The sequence below is a fragment of the Lates calcarifer genome, linkage group LG4, assembly GCF_001640805.2.
Source record: "Lates calcarifer isolate ASB-BC8 linkage group LG4, TLL_Latcal_v3, whole genome shotgun sequence".
NCBI lineage: Eukaryota > Metazoa > Chordata > Actinopteri > Centropomidae > Lates > Lates calcarifer.
This window is the reverse complement of record NC_066836.1, coordinates 6,088,775-6,106,399: the sequence shown is the minus strand read 5'-3', so window position 1 is coordinate 6,106,399 and position 17,625 is coordinate 6,088,775. Positions and strand designations below refer to the sequence as shown.

At 42.9% G+C, this 17,625-nt stretch overlaps 1 protein-coding gene across 6 annotated transcripts in view; it reads right to left on the bottom strand.

Moving 5' to 3' along the window:
* Positions 1–5,478: 5,478 nt before the first annotated feature.
* The window catches only part of LOC108884240 (microtubule cross-linking factor 1), a 67,779-nt gene continuing 55,632 nt past the window's right edge, over positions 5,479–17,625 (bottom strand). For 2 of the 6 annotated variants that reach the window (XM_018678025.2, XM_018678026.2), the window contains exons 15-16: positions 15,983–17,561; positions 5,479–7,249 (exon numbers count right to left, since the gene is read on the bottom strand). In XM_018678025.2, the coding sequence (XP_018533541.1) occupies positions 7,046–7,249; positions 15,983–17,561 (1,783 nt within the window). In that variant the 3' untranslated portion in view covers positions 5,479–7,045. Of the gene's footprint in view, positions 7,250–13,456; positions 13,515–15,735; positions 15,761–15,982; positions 17,562–17,625 lie in introns of all 6 variants that reach the window. The other 4 variants (XM_018678027.2, XM_051069885.1, XM_018678030.2 and 1 more) reach the window with 3 other exon arrangements.

Here is a 17,625-nt window from a genome sequence, read left to right as displayed (position 1 = left end):
GACTCCAAACAACAGACAATGAATTATTAATAAACTGCTCCAGCACTATACAGATTTTTCTTCAATTAAACTGTCACTGTAAACATCTGCCCAAACACTGCAAGGCTGCATGGGAGGAGTGAAGAGTGCAGGAATAAATATTGTATGATGAAAGTAAAGTAACTTTACATGTATATACAAACTGTAGGTGTAGAATATAACGTAGTATGTCTCCAGAGAATGAATTTAAGTCATCACAGTGCCTTTTTAAATAACAAAAACATATAAATACATGTGGAAAATGGTGAATATTGCAAAACATTCTGCTATTTCTGTATTGACCAAAAAGGAAAAGCAGAGTGTTATTGTGTGTGAATCATTGTAGCTCCTCTCCAGCCTTCCTCACCCCCGAGCCTCCGGAGGATTACGGCCCCAAATCCTCCGTCATTGTTTCTGATGTGGTATCACACCAACTCAGACAGAGAGAGAGGAACTGAGCCTCAGATGCTGTGTGTCACCCAGAGGTTTCACAACTATACATCCAAGCCTGAAGCCTGCTGTGAGTGACACAAAGATGTGAGTCTCTCTGTGTGTGTTTGTGTGTGTTTGTTTGTACCAGTGCCATGAAGAGGACCGGGCACGTCCAAAGCAAATTACGCAGACAAAAGAGGAATCAAGGAGGCAGCAAATGAATGGCGTCTTTTTGTTTTTGCTCTTCAAAAGAGACAGACAGATGGTGTAACTGAACTCGAGGCCTGTCGGACATTTTTCTTTTAAAACTGTACGTTGAAGAGCTGATTGTGGAGGTCAACCACAGGTCTGAATTTAGCTACAAAAAAGTGAAGCCTGCCTTGGTTAAAGTGTTGAAATTTTCACACTTTTATAAGTAAACACAGTACTGTATTTAAACAATACTACTCTATAGAATACATTGCCTTGTTAAGGAATAAACTAGTATAAACCAGGTATTTGTACTTTACTTGTGCATTTGCATTTCCTGCTGCTTCATACTTCTACTACCAGTTCAGAGGTGAATACTTTACTCTTTATTCTTCTATATTAGTTTGAAAACTTTAGATTAATAATACAAAGTACAGGCAACAAATAAATAATGATGTATTTCTGGTTAAGATAAAACATCATTGATCCCCAAGAGGAGATTTAGAAGCTTTGCAGCAGCATATAAAGTAATACAAATTGCTCCAACTTTACCAGCTCCGACATTAAAGTAATATACACAGCTTTCTAGATTGTTGTGGTGATACTTTTACTTAAGTAAAGGATGGAAAGTTGCCCCCCACCCGCCCCGGTGCTTTTCTTTACTGGACATATTGTTTCTGATCTGTCTCCAGTCTGAGCGACGGCCCTGCTGGTTCAGTTCAGAGTTCAAACGGTCGTCACACTCCTCCACACAATGGGACTGTCTGTTTACTCATACAATAGTGCATTTCTTGTGGAGCTAAAATTCCCCCCACCCCACCCCCCTAAAAAAAAAAAACTGGACACCCAGCCTCCACCATGCTGTCCCCCCCCAGCCTGAACACACCGGTAGCTGCCACCGCTCTGGTCTTCAGACATGGACAGAAGCCTCAGGAGCAGGACGGGCTTTTTTCCTCAGATGAATAATGATGTAACAGAAAGTGAGGAGGAGAAGTGAAGGGCCTCCAGGCAAAGCTCTCACTCAATATCAATTCTCCTCGGGGCCAAACCTTTTGCCTGAGCCGAGCGAGGGGCTTTTTGTATCGTTGGCATGACAACCTCTCAGCTAATGGCACAGCCAGGCCCATTGTGTCGCTCATTGTCTGTTCGTAGCCTTTGCACACAGCTGCAGGCATGTGCAATTTGGGGTCCAATTTTTGACAGATTGTGTGCTGAAGGAGGCAGCGTGGAGCCTCAGAAAGGTTAATGCTGTCAGCAGGACACATGGAGATCGAGCGCAGTTTAGTCAAATTGATTAAAATGCATCTTTATCCATGTCAGACTGTACATGCTGTTACTGAGCTGTTGACAGCAGGTCACTTTATTTTAAAGACATTCAACCAGTGAACAAAAGACTTCATGTTCTCCTGATATTTTGGAACAAACCTTTAATAGAGAATACTTTGTAAAGGGTGTACGAGTTGTGACTGATGGTTCATTAATGTTATTTATTAATGTTTGTTGGACAGAAATCGGTCTTTACAAAGGTTAAAGTTTGTGTTAGCAAGTTGTGAGAAAGTCATTTGATAGGTGTCACCTATTGCTGAGTTTAAGAGCTAAATAAAGAGTGATTACAAAAAGGTGGTATTGTAAGTTATTTTAAGAAACTCTCTCAAAATAAAGTTTCTTGTTCTGTTCAGATGCTACACTATTAACATTGGCAGAAATAGGCCTCTGTAGAAACTTGTTTTTTCATTCTCAAGTTAAAATTTTTCACATTTTTTTTTGTGGTGATAAAATGTTCCATCAGTGACCACACCTGTGTGTGTCGCTCCAAACTGAAAAGTTTCAGAAGTGAAGGAACACACTTCTCGTCTGCAGCCTCATTTTGTGTGATTTCTATTAATCAAATTGGTTCATTTCTCCTTGAGAATCCTTCAGAAACATCTCTTTAGTCACATCTGCAAATGAAACACATCTGTCTGCTCCTACAGTGGCCTCAGACTGGTTTGTTGTGTGATACCCCTTAGATTTCAACATCCACAGTGTTCAGCTGAGTCCTCAGACAGCAGCTGCAAAACTCCACGAAACAAAGCGAGAAGAGAAAACGAGAGGCTCGTCTCATCTGTTTAGTCAAACACGAAGAGATTCAGGAACACGGGGGGAAACTGCTCTAAACAATCTGACAGAGATGCCCAGACAGCCACCGCTGCATTATTCATCACAGCCGGAGAGGAAAACGTGGCTCTTTTTATCTTTTTCAATCACGGTCACACGTCAGGGCAAAATATTCAGAAGCAGCTTCATTTAAAAGGAGGTGGTTTAGCACTGAGGGAAGTTTGACGTCCACAGTTTATTTCAAAAACCAACCTGGACCATTTGTCACCTTAGAGAAAATGAAGACAGCAAAGTGACCCATTGGAAAGTTCCTGATACTTTGTGACTTCTGGTTTTTAAATCACCACCTGTCAAAGACACAACAATCAGTTTGGATCAGCAGGTATTTGTCCTGACAAACGTCCAGTCGCCCGTCTGATGCCTCTGTCTGATTTATTTTCCTTATCAGTTAATTGGAGCCTGATACAAGTGACTTTGAGAAGTGATGGTGTACTTTCAGAGATGGGATGAACTGTGAGGTGATGTCAGATGCAAATCACAAGTATAATCCTATTTCTATGTCACTGGGCAATATTGAATGGGAGTCTGATGCATTTTCAATTCAGGAGCATTATATATTACAAGGAGGAGGTGATGGTATTAAACTGAAAATCTTCTTAGGGAGTTTAACACAGAGGGTCATTGGATGTCAGCTCTTTATCCTCCATCCTATCAGGACGTCTGAAATAGATATTGTTGCATTGAAATGTTAAAATCAGTGACAAAAGAAGAAGATAAAGAAAATCATTTGTCACATTTTCAGGAATTTAAACGCTGATGTTTTTATTTGCTCTTACAGATTTACATCTTAGCGGTGATTTTAACAGTTTTACAGTGGCTGAGAAAACTCAACATACCACAAAAAACAGAATTACAAACAAATAAAGAAAAGCTTTTCACTAATTTGACAACATCTGAGTCACATTAAGATATGTGCCACCAATACAGGAAACACAGGAAAATGCTTTAACACTGCAAAGTTGTGCAGAACACAGGAAGTTTCTAGGATGCAAACATATGATTGCGTATTTTCCTTTGTGTTTTCTGTGTCTGGTTTCATAAAGATAGACTTTGATTGTCAGACTGTCCTCGTCTCTCATTTTTTAAGTTAAGACTTTTTCAAACTAACAAAAACATGGCTGACCGAGCAACCCCATCAAAACACTCCGCTCCTTCACTCCAGCAGAAAATGTTTCACCTCACTGACACGTTTTCAAGGACGTAACAATACAAAACCCATCCAACAGCATGAAGTCTCTGTGCAGTGCAGGTCTCTCTTCTCATTACTCACACTACAACACTGTTAACCAATCACAAACACACAAGCAAAGTTTTGGTCTTTTTTTTTTTGGCAGGTGTCACTTTTGCCAAACTGTCTGACTTGTATTAAACTAATCTGAGAGCAGAATTAACCTGTTACCAGACACTCACACCATCTTTGTGCACAAGCCTGAAAATAATGTACCCAAAATAAAAAAAGTTACTGCTCCTCAGCCCTTTTAATCACAGTCACAACCCTGGTCTCCTGTGACAGGAAACTAACCATAAATCTGAATGAGTATAGGAGACACTGAGGCACAAGTCTGAAGTAATTCTGTGTCAGCAGCTGTTGCAGTCATATGGGGATCATACAGTTCTTTGCACAGACAGAGGAGACTTACAGCTTTATGACAGGGTATAATTTGTCAAGGTTGTGTGGAGATAGAGTCCAGTACAGACCAGAACACACCTGAAGTAGCACAAGGTCAAAGTGTCTCACAATGGATGGCAGAACAGGTGGAGTAAAAGAAAAAACTTAAGAGTAAAAAAACAGGAGGGAAAGGCTGGAAAGCAATGCCCAGGATGACAGAACAGGACAGACAGTGGCTAAAGGGCAGGTTTTTATACAGAGGAGCTGAAGAGGGAATTGGGAGCAGGTGTGCAGCTGGAGATGAAGTGACGATGAATGACGGGAACAAAGTTTTGTTTTACAGGTCAGAAGTAAGTTTCAAGTGATGGCTATGAAGTCAGAAGTCAAATCCCCCCCAAGAAGACATTACTTCATAGTTGAACCTGAGCTTTGACTTACCACTGTTTGTACAGCTTCTTACTCTGAAAGATGTTGACTTTCCGTCTGATCTTTGAGCCTCATTAGTCTTCATATCTGGATGATTGGCCTCTGTTGTATATCCTTACTCAGGAAAATGAAGGGCTGATTCATTTTTTTGTAACATCTGGTAGGAACAGAAACTCAGAGGTGGAGAAACTCAAGGCACACTGGGGGGCAGAAAGAGTCTGGTAAAGGAGCAAGGGAAACAGGGAAGTGTATAAACACAGGTTGGACTAACGGGAACACCAGGGGCAGGAAGGTAATTGGAGGCAGGTGTGGCTTATTAAGGGCAGGAAACTGAAATAACAGGTGAGCATATCAAAATAAAAGCCCACTCATGTGCATGTAAGATTACTTTTTTTTTTTTTTAACTGTAAAGAAACTCCATAAAAAGAAAAATCCAACAATAAATTTGCCTTACAAACAACTATATTCTATGTTTATTGATTATATTATATTATATTTAAATTGATAATTAGTTCATTAACAGCAGCAGAGATTTGTTTGTAATGAGGTGGGTATTTAGCCTGAGTGTCCCCTCAAACTTTCCCTCCTGAAAATGTCTCAGATTCACTTTAAAGTGACGTCAGATTCTCCATCTCTGCTTCGGGATATCCACTGTACTTGGGTGTGACTGCTGTCTCACAGAGGTCACGGAGTTCTTGCTGCAGCCAACGTCAGACATTAAAGTAGAGTCCAGTGTAGAGCACCAGTGTGTGTTGCGTATATGTGTGTGTGTGCGTCTCTTCGGGGCTGGTGTAAATTATTCAGCAGTGGTGGGTTTCTCTCAGGGCGGATGGAAGTAAAAGCAGAGCATCTTCCTCCTCTTCCCTGCGCTGACCCACTCTGTGCCATCAGCAGCTCCCAGCGTGCAGCCGGCCCGCATTAATTATTCATCGTCATAACTCTGTGAAAGGTATACAGAGGCCTTCAGCTCTCTGCTTCTGCCTCTTTATTACTCCCTTATCCCTCTCTCCTACCATTAGACGTCCTCCCTCGGAGCCAATAAAAGCCTGGAGTTCTCCAGTAAAAGCCAACACTCTTAAATTTACAGATTTAATTCTTCTACTGTATTTTCTGTAGAGATGAAAACCTGAAAATGAGTCAAAAAACAGGAAAAAGATTGTGGTGTTTGCTGGCAGCCGGCAGCAACATGACACACAGGAGACTCGTGCACTTTAATCATACAGACGGGTGATAAATCCAAGGAAAAATCTGAATAATGAGGAGAGACACGTCAAGAATGCAGACGCTCCACACAGCCAAGCAATTAACATCCATTCAAGCTGAGCAGGCCCAGTTGTTTCTGATTTATATCCCATCACAACATTTTTTTTTCTTTTTCCCCACAGCGGAGCTGAGTGATCACAAATGACTAGAGCTCATATGTACATGCACTAAAGTGCTAGTGTTCAAAAGGCATGCAAATATTTCACTGATATTTGTACAACTGCCTTCCAAATATGCATAAGGTTATTCAGATTGTTGTCACACACCTTCTACATGTTTACAGAGTCGAACATTCATCCCAACGTAAAAATAAATAGAGACAATAGCATCAGAAATGACATCATGTGTCTCTGCTTCAGACCCGATGAAGCAGAAGGTGTTTTTTGTTTGTTTGTTTGCTTGTGTTGTGTTGTCCTCCCTCTCCTTGAAACTAAACCGAGAAGTGAAGCTTCAAAGGTCGGCAACAAAAAAACAAAGTATGCTCTTATTTAAAAAAAAACAACAACAACAAAAAAAAACGTTGAGCATGAATTGATGCAGGACAACGTAAAAGACATAAAAGAAAAGTAAAAACACATGAGAAAAAAGTGGTGTAAAAATGCAACAGCTGACCTACAGTTACTATAGTTACTAAAATATATATATATATGTATTTAATACATATATATAAACACATGGGGGGTGATGATTAACTCAAGTGTGTGCAGGCACCTGTTATGGAAATGTAGTTTTTATGTCTCTTCTGATGATATTACAGTACATTCCAGGTTCTTCTAAAAAGAAGTTCTGGTTCCTCGATGGTCAGCTGGTGCTACTGGGTGGATCCCAACCCACCCCTCCCATCAGGCTCCGTCTCTCAGGGAGTCTCTAGATTTTTTGGGGAGGGTTTCTGAGGTACTGGGTCTTTTTTAGGCTGAGGTGGAAGAGGGCGAGAGGAGGTAGAGGACGGACTCATGCCGGCTCCTCGCCCTCCAGGATGGTCTTCCGGTGTCCCGGCGGCGGGAAGGTGAACCTCCTCTTCGAGCCCTCGCTCCACCTGGGGGAGGAGGAGGGGGAGCGGGCAGCCCAGCGCGAGGGGGGTCTGCGGTTGGCCGGGCGGGCCGGTCTCAGGAAGCAGGAGTCCAGAGGCGGAGCCACCGGGGAGCGAGGCAGGTCCTGCCAATGACAAGGAGCCGTCAGAGACAGGGGAGGGCAACGGGGCAGCTGCAGCTGACCGCCACCAAAGAAAAACAGAGTCAAACTGAGAAAGGTGAATGAAAGAAGGTGAGAAAAGAGTGAGCAGGAGGCAAATGTATAAAATGATGAGAACAAACAAAACAGACTTTAAAAAGAAAAGGATGTGGCATAAAGGTTAAGTGTAACTACAGGTGTAGACTGATGTCAAAAAAGGAGAATATTCAAGAGGGAATTTGACTAATTTTATTTTGAAACTTTTATTTTTCCTCAGATCTTAGGTCTTAACAATCTCTGTGTGATATTCACACTGTTTGTTACTTTTATTGATGACATTATGGCCAATTAGTGGATCTTGGATCTTGTAACTTTTCTTTCTTTCCTTTTTTCTTTTTCTTTTTTACAGTAAACCTTTAAATTGGTTGTTACTGGCCTCTAAAGATTTATTTCACATAAACTCAGCTGTGGTAAATTTTAGGAAACAAAGAAGAGTGTTGCTACAGCTACATTCGGCTGAAAAGTTTTGTGGGAATCGAGGTCACAAATAACCGATGCTTTGACTGAATTTTACTGACAGTATCTTAAATTGTATTTAGACCTAAAACATGCTGAGCAAATAGTTGAAATTGTGTTGAAACAGTGTTTGAATGAAGACTTCTCAGAGACATTTTTTCCCTTTTAAAACATCAAATAAGTGCTTACATTTTTGAGTCAGCTCAAATTGATGGTAAGTTTTGAGGCTGCATGGTGGTGTTGCATTGCCACGGATTATACTGAAAAGTATCACTACACATCATTTATTTGCAAATTCTTATTAAAATTAGCATTACAGACTTCCTGTGTCAACTAAGGCGCATCCTGCATCATTACCTGTGTTAATTATTTTAGTTTAAACAGACATAATGCTGACGTCCACCATGACAGGACGAGCAGTGAAACAAATCCCTGCAGAAAACTGGTGTTTTGTTGACATAAATGCTAAAGAAACAAAAACAAATCAACTTAAAACTGGAGCAAAACCAACAAACGAAACCTGCAGCCTCTCAGCAAACTGTCGCACACCCTCCTAACACTTTAACTCAGCGTCACCTGACTGCAAACTACCATCTGCTCAGGTAGGCATGGGGTCAGCTGAACAGGTGCAGGCACTCAGTGAATACACAAACAAACTAAACAGTAATTTAAGATTTTATACACACATACAAGAGCACTAACTTTAACAGACATTTTTCACAGCAGGAAAAGCACAAGTTTAACTTCTAACTTTAAAAGCAGCTGCATTTCATTTAGTTGAACCAGCTCCCGGTTCCTGATGTTGTACTCACTGGCTCACTGTCATGGCTCACTGAGACACTTGATGGAGCCATCGTTTATGAAATTTGTTTTCCTGCTATGACAAGTACAAATGCCTTCTGTGAAAAAAGATCTATTGTCTGACTTCTGCTGCAGACAAATTTTACCTGACAGTGTTTTATCACCTACAGGCGCACACCTGTTTTCACTATCAGTGATTGAGACGAGCTGCACCAACACAACAAACAGTGCAACAGAAACAAACCCTGGAAAATATTCTACATTGCTTAAAGAAGTGTGATCTCAGATCACAACTGTGAGGAACACAAACAAAACACAAACACACTATTCTGTTATTTATATAACTAGATGACCTGTCATCTGAGATGAGTTTTAACACAAAAAAATACTGATGCATGTTGGGGAACAGGGCTCATACAGCATACACAATCATATAATTGTTATTAGCATTTATGTCGAAATTTAAGTCATAATTTAAACTGCTCAATAATTCAAACTAAATTTAATGGATATAATGTTTAATGTATTTTTAATTCTCATATGATTAAGTGCTTATTTATACTCAATGTTAGATACATATACGGATACGAACAGGGCAGTTAATTTAATCTGTATTTTTTTGCACATTTTCTGAAAGTTTACAGATAGAGATGAAACTGAGCACAACCACTGGAAAAGTCGGTGGCAGTGTAGCCAATAGTTCAAGCAAGACGTGATGAAGAAATTTTAAAAATGGAGGATAATATTAGTGAAAAGGATCCGTCCACTTGTTGCGATGTGTTTAATGGCCTCCAGACCACTGCCATCTACAACGCTGCCTCTGTTTTTGCATCTTAAGAGGTCCATTGTCACGACTTCCTCCACTGTTGCCATGTTTGTTGGTGTCGGAAACGTTTGACTCTGAGCTGCCCTCTAGTGGATGTTTTGCTTAACATCCATGTCAATGCAAAGGACACATGGAAGTTTGAGGGCAGTGTATTTTCGCACGTAAAGGGAGCATAGATGAGCCTTAACGCCTCGTTTCCAAACATTTTTGTGTCTGTAATTTTGTGTTCTAAACGGGATACACCCCCTAGTGTTCAACGCAAGTAAATACATTTCTTTATGGATGGAAACAGTTCTGCGACCATGGCAGAGAAGCTAATTTTCTGTTTTTTACTGTCCAGGCTTATGGAGCATGAGGTGTGTTGTCAGTTTTGTAGAATATTTTTGTTAAAAGACAAGTGAACCAACGTGCATGAACATGCTACACAGCTAACATGCTACCAATGTAGCCAAATATGCCATTGAAAAGTTAGCTAGTTTGTTTTTTGCTAACTGGCACAGTGGATGTGGTTTGAAAATTCAGAATTTTCCACAGACAGGAAAAAATGGAGGGAGGAGTCCATAGCAATAAATAGGGCTATAAACAGAGCTATGTGGAAGGTGTTACTCTGCACTCATACAACAGTCTCGAGCTGTCTGATCACATGAATGCTCGCAAGTTGTAAAAATGGGAACCTCTCCATCTCTACCACCCATCCTACACAACATACTGCATTAGTGAAATGTGAAAGAGGCAGCAGAATTCAACTGAGTCCAAACTACAGCCTCAAAAATCACCATACAGCTGAATCAACACTTTTCTGTCTGTGTGCTTTTCTGCCTGTGTGTATACAGGTGTGTTAGAGGACACGGCAGGTGCTAGCTGAAGGACAAAACCGCCCTGTTTTACTTCTAAACATGGGTGTGTCCGCATGCATTTATGTAGTATCGTGTGGGCACAATTTCGTAATGACTGAGATGTATAACACAGAACAATGCAAACGTAGGGGATTTATAAATCTGGTTCATCGCTGTGTGTGTGTATATGCGTGTGTGTGCACATTTCTGCTGTGTCACATACACAGATTATTAATGCTGCAGAAACTACAGAGAGCTTTACACATTTGTCCCCTGGATGAAGAAGGAAAAGTGTGGAAAAGAGGGCGATAAGATGAGAGGAAAACGTCTGTGGGTGAGTTTTTACTTTCCCTCCTCTCAGAATAAAGTCAGAGTGTGACTGGGTGAACGATCACACCGGGACATCACACCACTGGCCTGGTTTATAAATAGCTCATCTCCAGGCGTTAGATTTCGGCTGAAGGATGGGGGACACTGAGCCCACAAAGCAACAATCTAGTTCTCCTAAAAATACATGGCAGTCAGGACTGCGGTGGTGTGACAGGATGAAATGAAGGAGAAATAAGTCGGATGGATGGACGGACGGATCCACCAGTGACTGATGTGTTAAACAACCTGCAGGAAGTCCTCACGAACCAACAGGAAAACAAGTCAAAGAGATGGACTGGAGGCGTCTGCGTCAAACAGACATCTCCATCAATAAGTCATTTGTTTATGAATACAACTGATGGATAGTGTACACACACCGGAAATACAGACAAGTCGTTGTTTAATGGGCGGCTTGTGGGTTAATACAAGATTTCCTATGTGATGCTAATACATCAAATCACACAACGCCACAGATCATGCACCAGTAATGTGTACAGGAAGTCAGCGTGTACAGGAGTGGCTACTGAAAACAGCAACGTGAACAGATTCACATCAACCCTGACTTCTCTGTGGATGCTTCGGCCTTAAAGGAAAAATCCACCTTAAAACACTTTGACACTGTTGTACAAGAGGTTTCCTTTTTTGACAGTAATGAATATTCTGTGGCATATCAGGTTTCAGCAAGAGTTTCTGTCTGGATTGAACCTTTTCACTGCCACAAATCACTCTTCAATCTGTTAGCATTTCACTTGTAATTGTAACTGTTTCTCACAGTCCATGATATCAACCCACGGGCTCTTCTTTACCTCTTTCTACACTTTTGAGAATTTTTTTTTTTAAGTAAGAAGGTGTTTTTAACTTTTCCAACCTCATCTGTCTAGCTGGTCACTTTTAACTCGCCTCAGTCTTTTGAGAAATGATGTTTAAGGCCAGTAAAAACAAGAATATTGAACAAAGGATGATATTTTCCCCCAAAAAATTCACCTCCAGCTGGAAAAATGGAGCAAACTGCACAGCATACAGTAGAGTATGGGTCTGTTTTAAGGCCTCATCTTAAGTAATTTGCATAATTGTAATGTACTTTTGGAACAAAACCCAGGAGCTCTGGTGTTTCTGTAATCCACGATTTATGAAAAAAGTTAAGGCAGATTTTCTCCTATTTTTTCAAAGGCATTTTGGGAAACATGTAAGGGAAAAGGAAAGTAATTTCCAGCACTAAAAGAGCTCCTAGAAGGTGTGACACTGTGAGGATTTAACTGCATAGAAGTGTGTCTCAAGGTGGATTTCTCCCTTAAGCATGCAAAGTGTTACCAGAATATTCAGTTAATCTCCACCAGAAATCACACATAGCCAAGAGAGGTGAGAGTGATGAGTGTTAGCAGCCGTCGTCACCAGTTAATCTTTTGGAGGACTGGTTAGTGTGAGAGGAGATGGTAAAAAGGGGGAGGGGAGGGAACTGTAAGAAGAGGAAGGAAAAGCACTGTATGGTTGAAACAAAAAGAAGTAAAACATCACAAGAAAACATCACAGTCCATCCAGTCGCACACATGGTGACAAAAAGGAGGAGGACCTGGTAGAAACACAGTGTTAGAATAATCCACACGAGGCCCCCGGAGCCAGCCCAAAAAGACAACAATCAACCTGCGCTGAGGAATGTGTGAAACGTCCAAAAGAGTCGTCTTTGTTTTGTGTCGTGTTCACTGGTCCACATTCTGGTGCAAAGATCAAAATGTACCATCAGTAATCAAGACACAATCTGATGACTCTTTGAGTCACATGAACTGAGTTTGTGAGTTTGCTTTAAAGGACCATACCGGTGGTTTTACAGGATCTTCCCCATTAATGACAACCGCCAAACCAGTTTAATGTCTTTTCTGAACGTATGACAACTTGCTTAAACTTGAAAACTGCTTTAGATGTTACAGTTTTGTCAAATGCCATCACAATATCACACATTACTCTAATGCAAAGAGCCGGAGCTGTACTGACAACTTGTTTTTGGGAATTGAAGTGCTCACTGGTAAATCTCACATTAAGAAACTGAATTTCACATTATTTTGTCACAATATTGACGTTTGTTGTTATGTTTTGTCTCTAAGAACGAGCCGAAAACATTTACACATCAGCTCAGGTCAAACTTTGCAACGTTATCTATGTTTCTATGTTTAGTTCACCTCACCTAAGCAAGAAGGTAAGCAGCCTGAGTGAGCACTGACAATAACAGGAGCTAAAGTTCACACTTTGGTTTTTGTTTTTTGTAAAATTTTGCAACATTGCCATTAGTTAACATTAACTCATAAGGACATGTTTAATGGGAATTATTTTTACAAACAAATAAGACCTGTAGTGCCGTCTGAATATTTAGTAAGAATTGTTAATCACTATAATATTAATAAATTTACTGTAATTTACTCTCATGCAAATCTCGTGGAGTTGATTTCCATTGTACAGGTGGGGATTTAATTTAAATCTAATAAGCTAATAACGTATGGTATGGTATTTGAAAACAGTAAATGTGAGTTATGGTTAATGGACTAAAACATGCAAAAACCCCAGTATGATCCTTTAAAAAACAAATGGTCTATATCAAATAAACTGAGCATGCACGCATTAACACAAAGAAACAGATGCATGGCTGATGCACAACTTTTGACACCACTCCGATGGCTTCACACACTGTCACTCTGCCGTCCTGTGAAGCATGCATTAATGAACAGGGTGAGGAACAGGGGGGGAGGAGGGGAGGGAGAGGTCTGCAGGGCGTGAGGTGAGAGGTCCATGTGGTTTGGTGAACCCACCGCCAAAGGTCGTAGAGGAAGAGGAGGAGGAAGAGGAGGAACTTACATCACGGAGACAAGCAGAGTTAGAGTCCCCAAGGAGTTGTTAGTATGACAGTGTGGTTCTGGATCAGAGCACAGTGGACAGGGAGGAGGAGGAGGAGGAGGAGGAGGAGGGAGAGATAAACCCAGAGGGGGAGAGAGAAAGAGAGAGAGGGGAGGAGGAGGAGGAGGGAAGATAGAGCGGGAAATGTTAATCGGTAAAAATCGGGCAACGAGGAAGAGGAGATACACGATAAGTCTGGCATATCAAAGGCAGAGAAGTTGACCAGGAGAAATGAGGAGGCTGATTTCAGCCTGCAGACCACACACAGAGCAGTAAGCACACACCCATTCACTTTAGACCTGGAAAAAACATAAGGTCTAACAGGAAGCTGACCTCGGGGTAGATACACACAGGCCCATTAGGTACTATTGGAGATTACTACTTATTCAATAATCCAATCCAAAAACACAACAAAACAGGGCTGAGCAATATGATCAGATACACCTTGACGAGCGTCTGGTCGAGAGGCGGCCATCTTTAATTTTCTAGTCACAGCCAATGAGAATTTTTTATAGTAATATTGGAGATATTCACCTGAATATAAGTATCTTGACTGATCAGGTATGTGATTCAACCTCAGGCCGCTCTCATGTCTCTCTCAAGCTTGAGCCAGCAGCTGGTTAGCTTAGCTTAGCATAAATGCTAGGAGCTGGTTCTACTGTTGCTTCTCAACTGTTACGATTTGCTGCTTCGCTCTGTTTTATGACTGTAGATGGAATATATCTGGATTTATGGATCCACAAAAGGCAAAAAAAAGAAGCAATCTAAAGGCATCGCTGGGAAATGTGGCGGACGTGTTTCACAATTTTCTGATATCTCAGAGATTAAATGATTAACAGAGTAAAAATCGTCTTTTTTTATTCCACGTATTTTTCTTCCATGTCAAAATCTGGCACCTGCTTTTCCCACATTACAGCCTGACCACACTACAATCAGAGATTCTGGTGTTTTGCGATTGTAGCGGCTAATGTAGCCTTGAGCTGCTAGCCTCAGACTGAGATGAGGAGCTCCCCAGAGAAACAAAAGGCTTTGTTTAACTACGTTTTCACAGATGAAACAGTACTAACAAAGACTTTGATGTGTAAAATTGGTGCAACTGACCTGGAAATAACTGCTAGTTTCAGCCCTAATGTAGTGATATGTTGTGATACACACTCTCCACTATCACTATCAAGTAAAAGTCAATCTTTAAATTACACAGATTATGATTCATACTGCTCATCCCTACACCAAAAGTATTTTAATTATGTCTCAGTAACAGTGAATTTAAATGGTTTTGTTGGGGATTTTTTCTGTTTTTTTCTGTGTGTATCTATCCATTCAAACCACACAAAGCAGCAGTAAAACATGATCCATGTCCAGCTCTATATTACAACAGTGACACACTGTGTGCTTAAGTACCATCACAATCCATTATTTTTGCTCTGATCAAGCTGCGACCATCGTCCACAGAAGTCACGGCAACACTTAGTGAATGAAACACACTCTGCTATCATCCATAAAATCACATATCAGACTCTAATCTTACTCTGTCTGTTCTGCACATCAGTGAACAGCAGCTGGTGAAACCTTGACGTTAGTGGACATATTAATCAGCATATGTAGGATTATGTTGCTTACTGCACATGTAGTGGTTTTAAATATACAGTTTGTCTGGGGTACATTGTTTTAATGTACAGCTTTAATACAGCGTGGTCTCCTTATGTGAATTTTTAATCTCTCTGTGGAGAGCCAAATGAGAGGCGCACCTGTACATACAGTGCAGCATTTTTTCTTTCTGTTTCGTCATGAACATGACCAGAAAGATGGTTGGATGGATCTGACATTTATTTTTCCTGCAGGTCAGCTGAATGGGTGCTCAAGACGGGGCCCGACCGATGTGTCAGAGCGCTGATTTTCATCAAGGAAAATTAGCGCTTTTTGTCGTTAGTTTTGGCAAACGGAAGGTCACCCACTTCAAATTCTGGTTGAACGATGAAACAGATTAATTATGCGACTTCTCCAATTAGATCATAACTGTGACATCATTAATTTCACTTATAATCATGACTAAGGAGTCGGTCGGGCCTTGGGTGATAATTAAAGCACAGAAATAAAAGCCAAACTACAAGGAAGTGACTACAGCGAAGAGGAAAATACAGCAGAGGAAGAGGAAGAAGAAGAAACCTTTAAGAGTCTGTATATACAGAACTGAAGGAAAGTTCAGTATTACTGAAGAGGGTTAAATGTTTTAACATTACCATTGCATCAGTCAGTGCTTTCGATCTGAGAAAAAAGCATGAACATTTTAGTGAGCGTGCACAACATAACGCAGCTGATTTCTCGCTTAGCTTTTCTTTTCTGATCAATCAAACATCCTTTAACGTTTGCTGTCAAGCTTTACAGGGAAGATCCGAGGCAAAGTCGTAAATATCACTGTGTCATAAAACATGGGCCCCAGATCAAATGAATGATGAAGCGATGAATCCAGTGCGTCTGTATATTTACCTCCATACATCCTGACTGTCCTCTGTCTGAGTCGGCCTGCCGGCTGCTGTCTCTGCTGTGGCTGCTCTGTCCTCCAGCCTGCAGCCTCCTCTCCTCCCTAAAGTTCTGCTCCTGCAGCTTCTTATTGAGGATGCGGGCTGCGTTTTCAGCCAGCGTGTAGCCCGGCGGGGCCGACAGGTCCTGCCGTATGCTCACCACCTCCGCGTTTTTGTCCCCCTGCGTCTCCACTATCAGCTGCACGGGGCTGGGCGAGCGCCCTCGAGCAGTCCGCAAGCACTCCTGCGCATTTCTGGGGTCCGTGGCGAGCGCCCCGTGAGCCGGGCTCGGCTCGGTGGTGGAGGGCGGGGTGGGGCGGGAGCGGCTGGGGGACTTGTTGAACTTCTGCATGGCGTCGTAGACCACGGGGGTGTGGTCGATGATGTTGAAGAGGCTGGAGAGGCCGTCGTTGATGGTGGTGTGGACGGGGCTGTCGCGGGTGGTGGTGGAGCGAGCCCACGCCGACTCATTGTTGCCCTTCTGGGGCGTGGTGGGGGTGGGGGCGCGGTTGGTGTTGGGGAGCTCGGTCTTATTGGACGTAGACAGTTTGCGCTGAAGTTTGGGTGAGCCGTACTTTGGAGAGCAGCACGGTCGTTCAAACTTGCTCTGGACCACGGGAGAGTACTGAACCTTCCTCATGCTGCGTGACGGGGAAGAGATGGGCGTGCTGCCACCTTTCGGGGTGAGGCAGCGGTGGGGGCTGCTCGTCAGGTTCCTCAGCAAGTCCGTCTGCAGGCCCACGCTGATGGTCTGGGTGGTCTGAGTGCCGCGCGTGGTGAATCCGTTGGTCTGGCAGGCGGTGTCCCGTACGACGGGCCCCGGTGGAGAGCGGATGGCGTTCCTCACAGAGATGGCCACCTCCTTCATGTCGTCGCTCATGTTTCTGGAGAGCTGGAGCTCCAGAGAGGAGGCGTAGCCCACCGTGGGGCAGATAGGAGACTGACTGGGAGAAGTCCTCAGCCCCCCACCCTCCAGAAGCCCACACGGCCACCTCCCACTGCTAAACACCTCGTCTGGCCCGCTGGCTCCCACCCCAGCCTCTCCTCCGCCCCTAGCTTTGGTCCCCTTGGCGTACAGGAAGTCCGGGTCTTGGGCAGTAGGGCGCTCAGCTGCCCCAGCTCTGGTGGGGCTGTGGAGGATGTGCACCCCATAGTGCTCCACTCCCACCCCTGCTGCCCCTGCTCCGTTGCCCCTCAGCGGGGACTTGTGGCAGTGCTCAGGGCTGCTCAGGGTGCTGGTGGTCAATGTGGCGCTGGTGGTGAGGAACCAGGAGGCTGGCTGGAATGAATCGGGACCGGGCTCCCCTCCCCGGGCCTCGGAGGTTTTGTCTGTCCACACCTCCCGGGCCGGACCCGGGCTGGAGGTGGATGATGGGAAGTCCCAGCCCTTATTGTTAAACTCCTCAATGTACTTGAGGTCGTCCGGGGACAGAGGTGGAGTGATGTCGTCTTGGCCCTGATCCCCATGGCGAGTTTTGTCAGGGAGGAATGGCGAGCTGTCCATCAGCCGCTGGAAGTCACTCATGGAGCACACGGACTTGGCTCTGGAGAGAACACACACACACACACAAAAACACACACACTTCATTAAAATTAACAGAGACACTA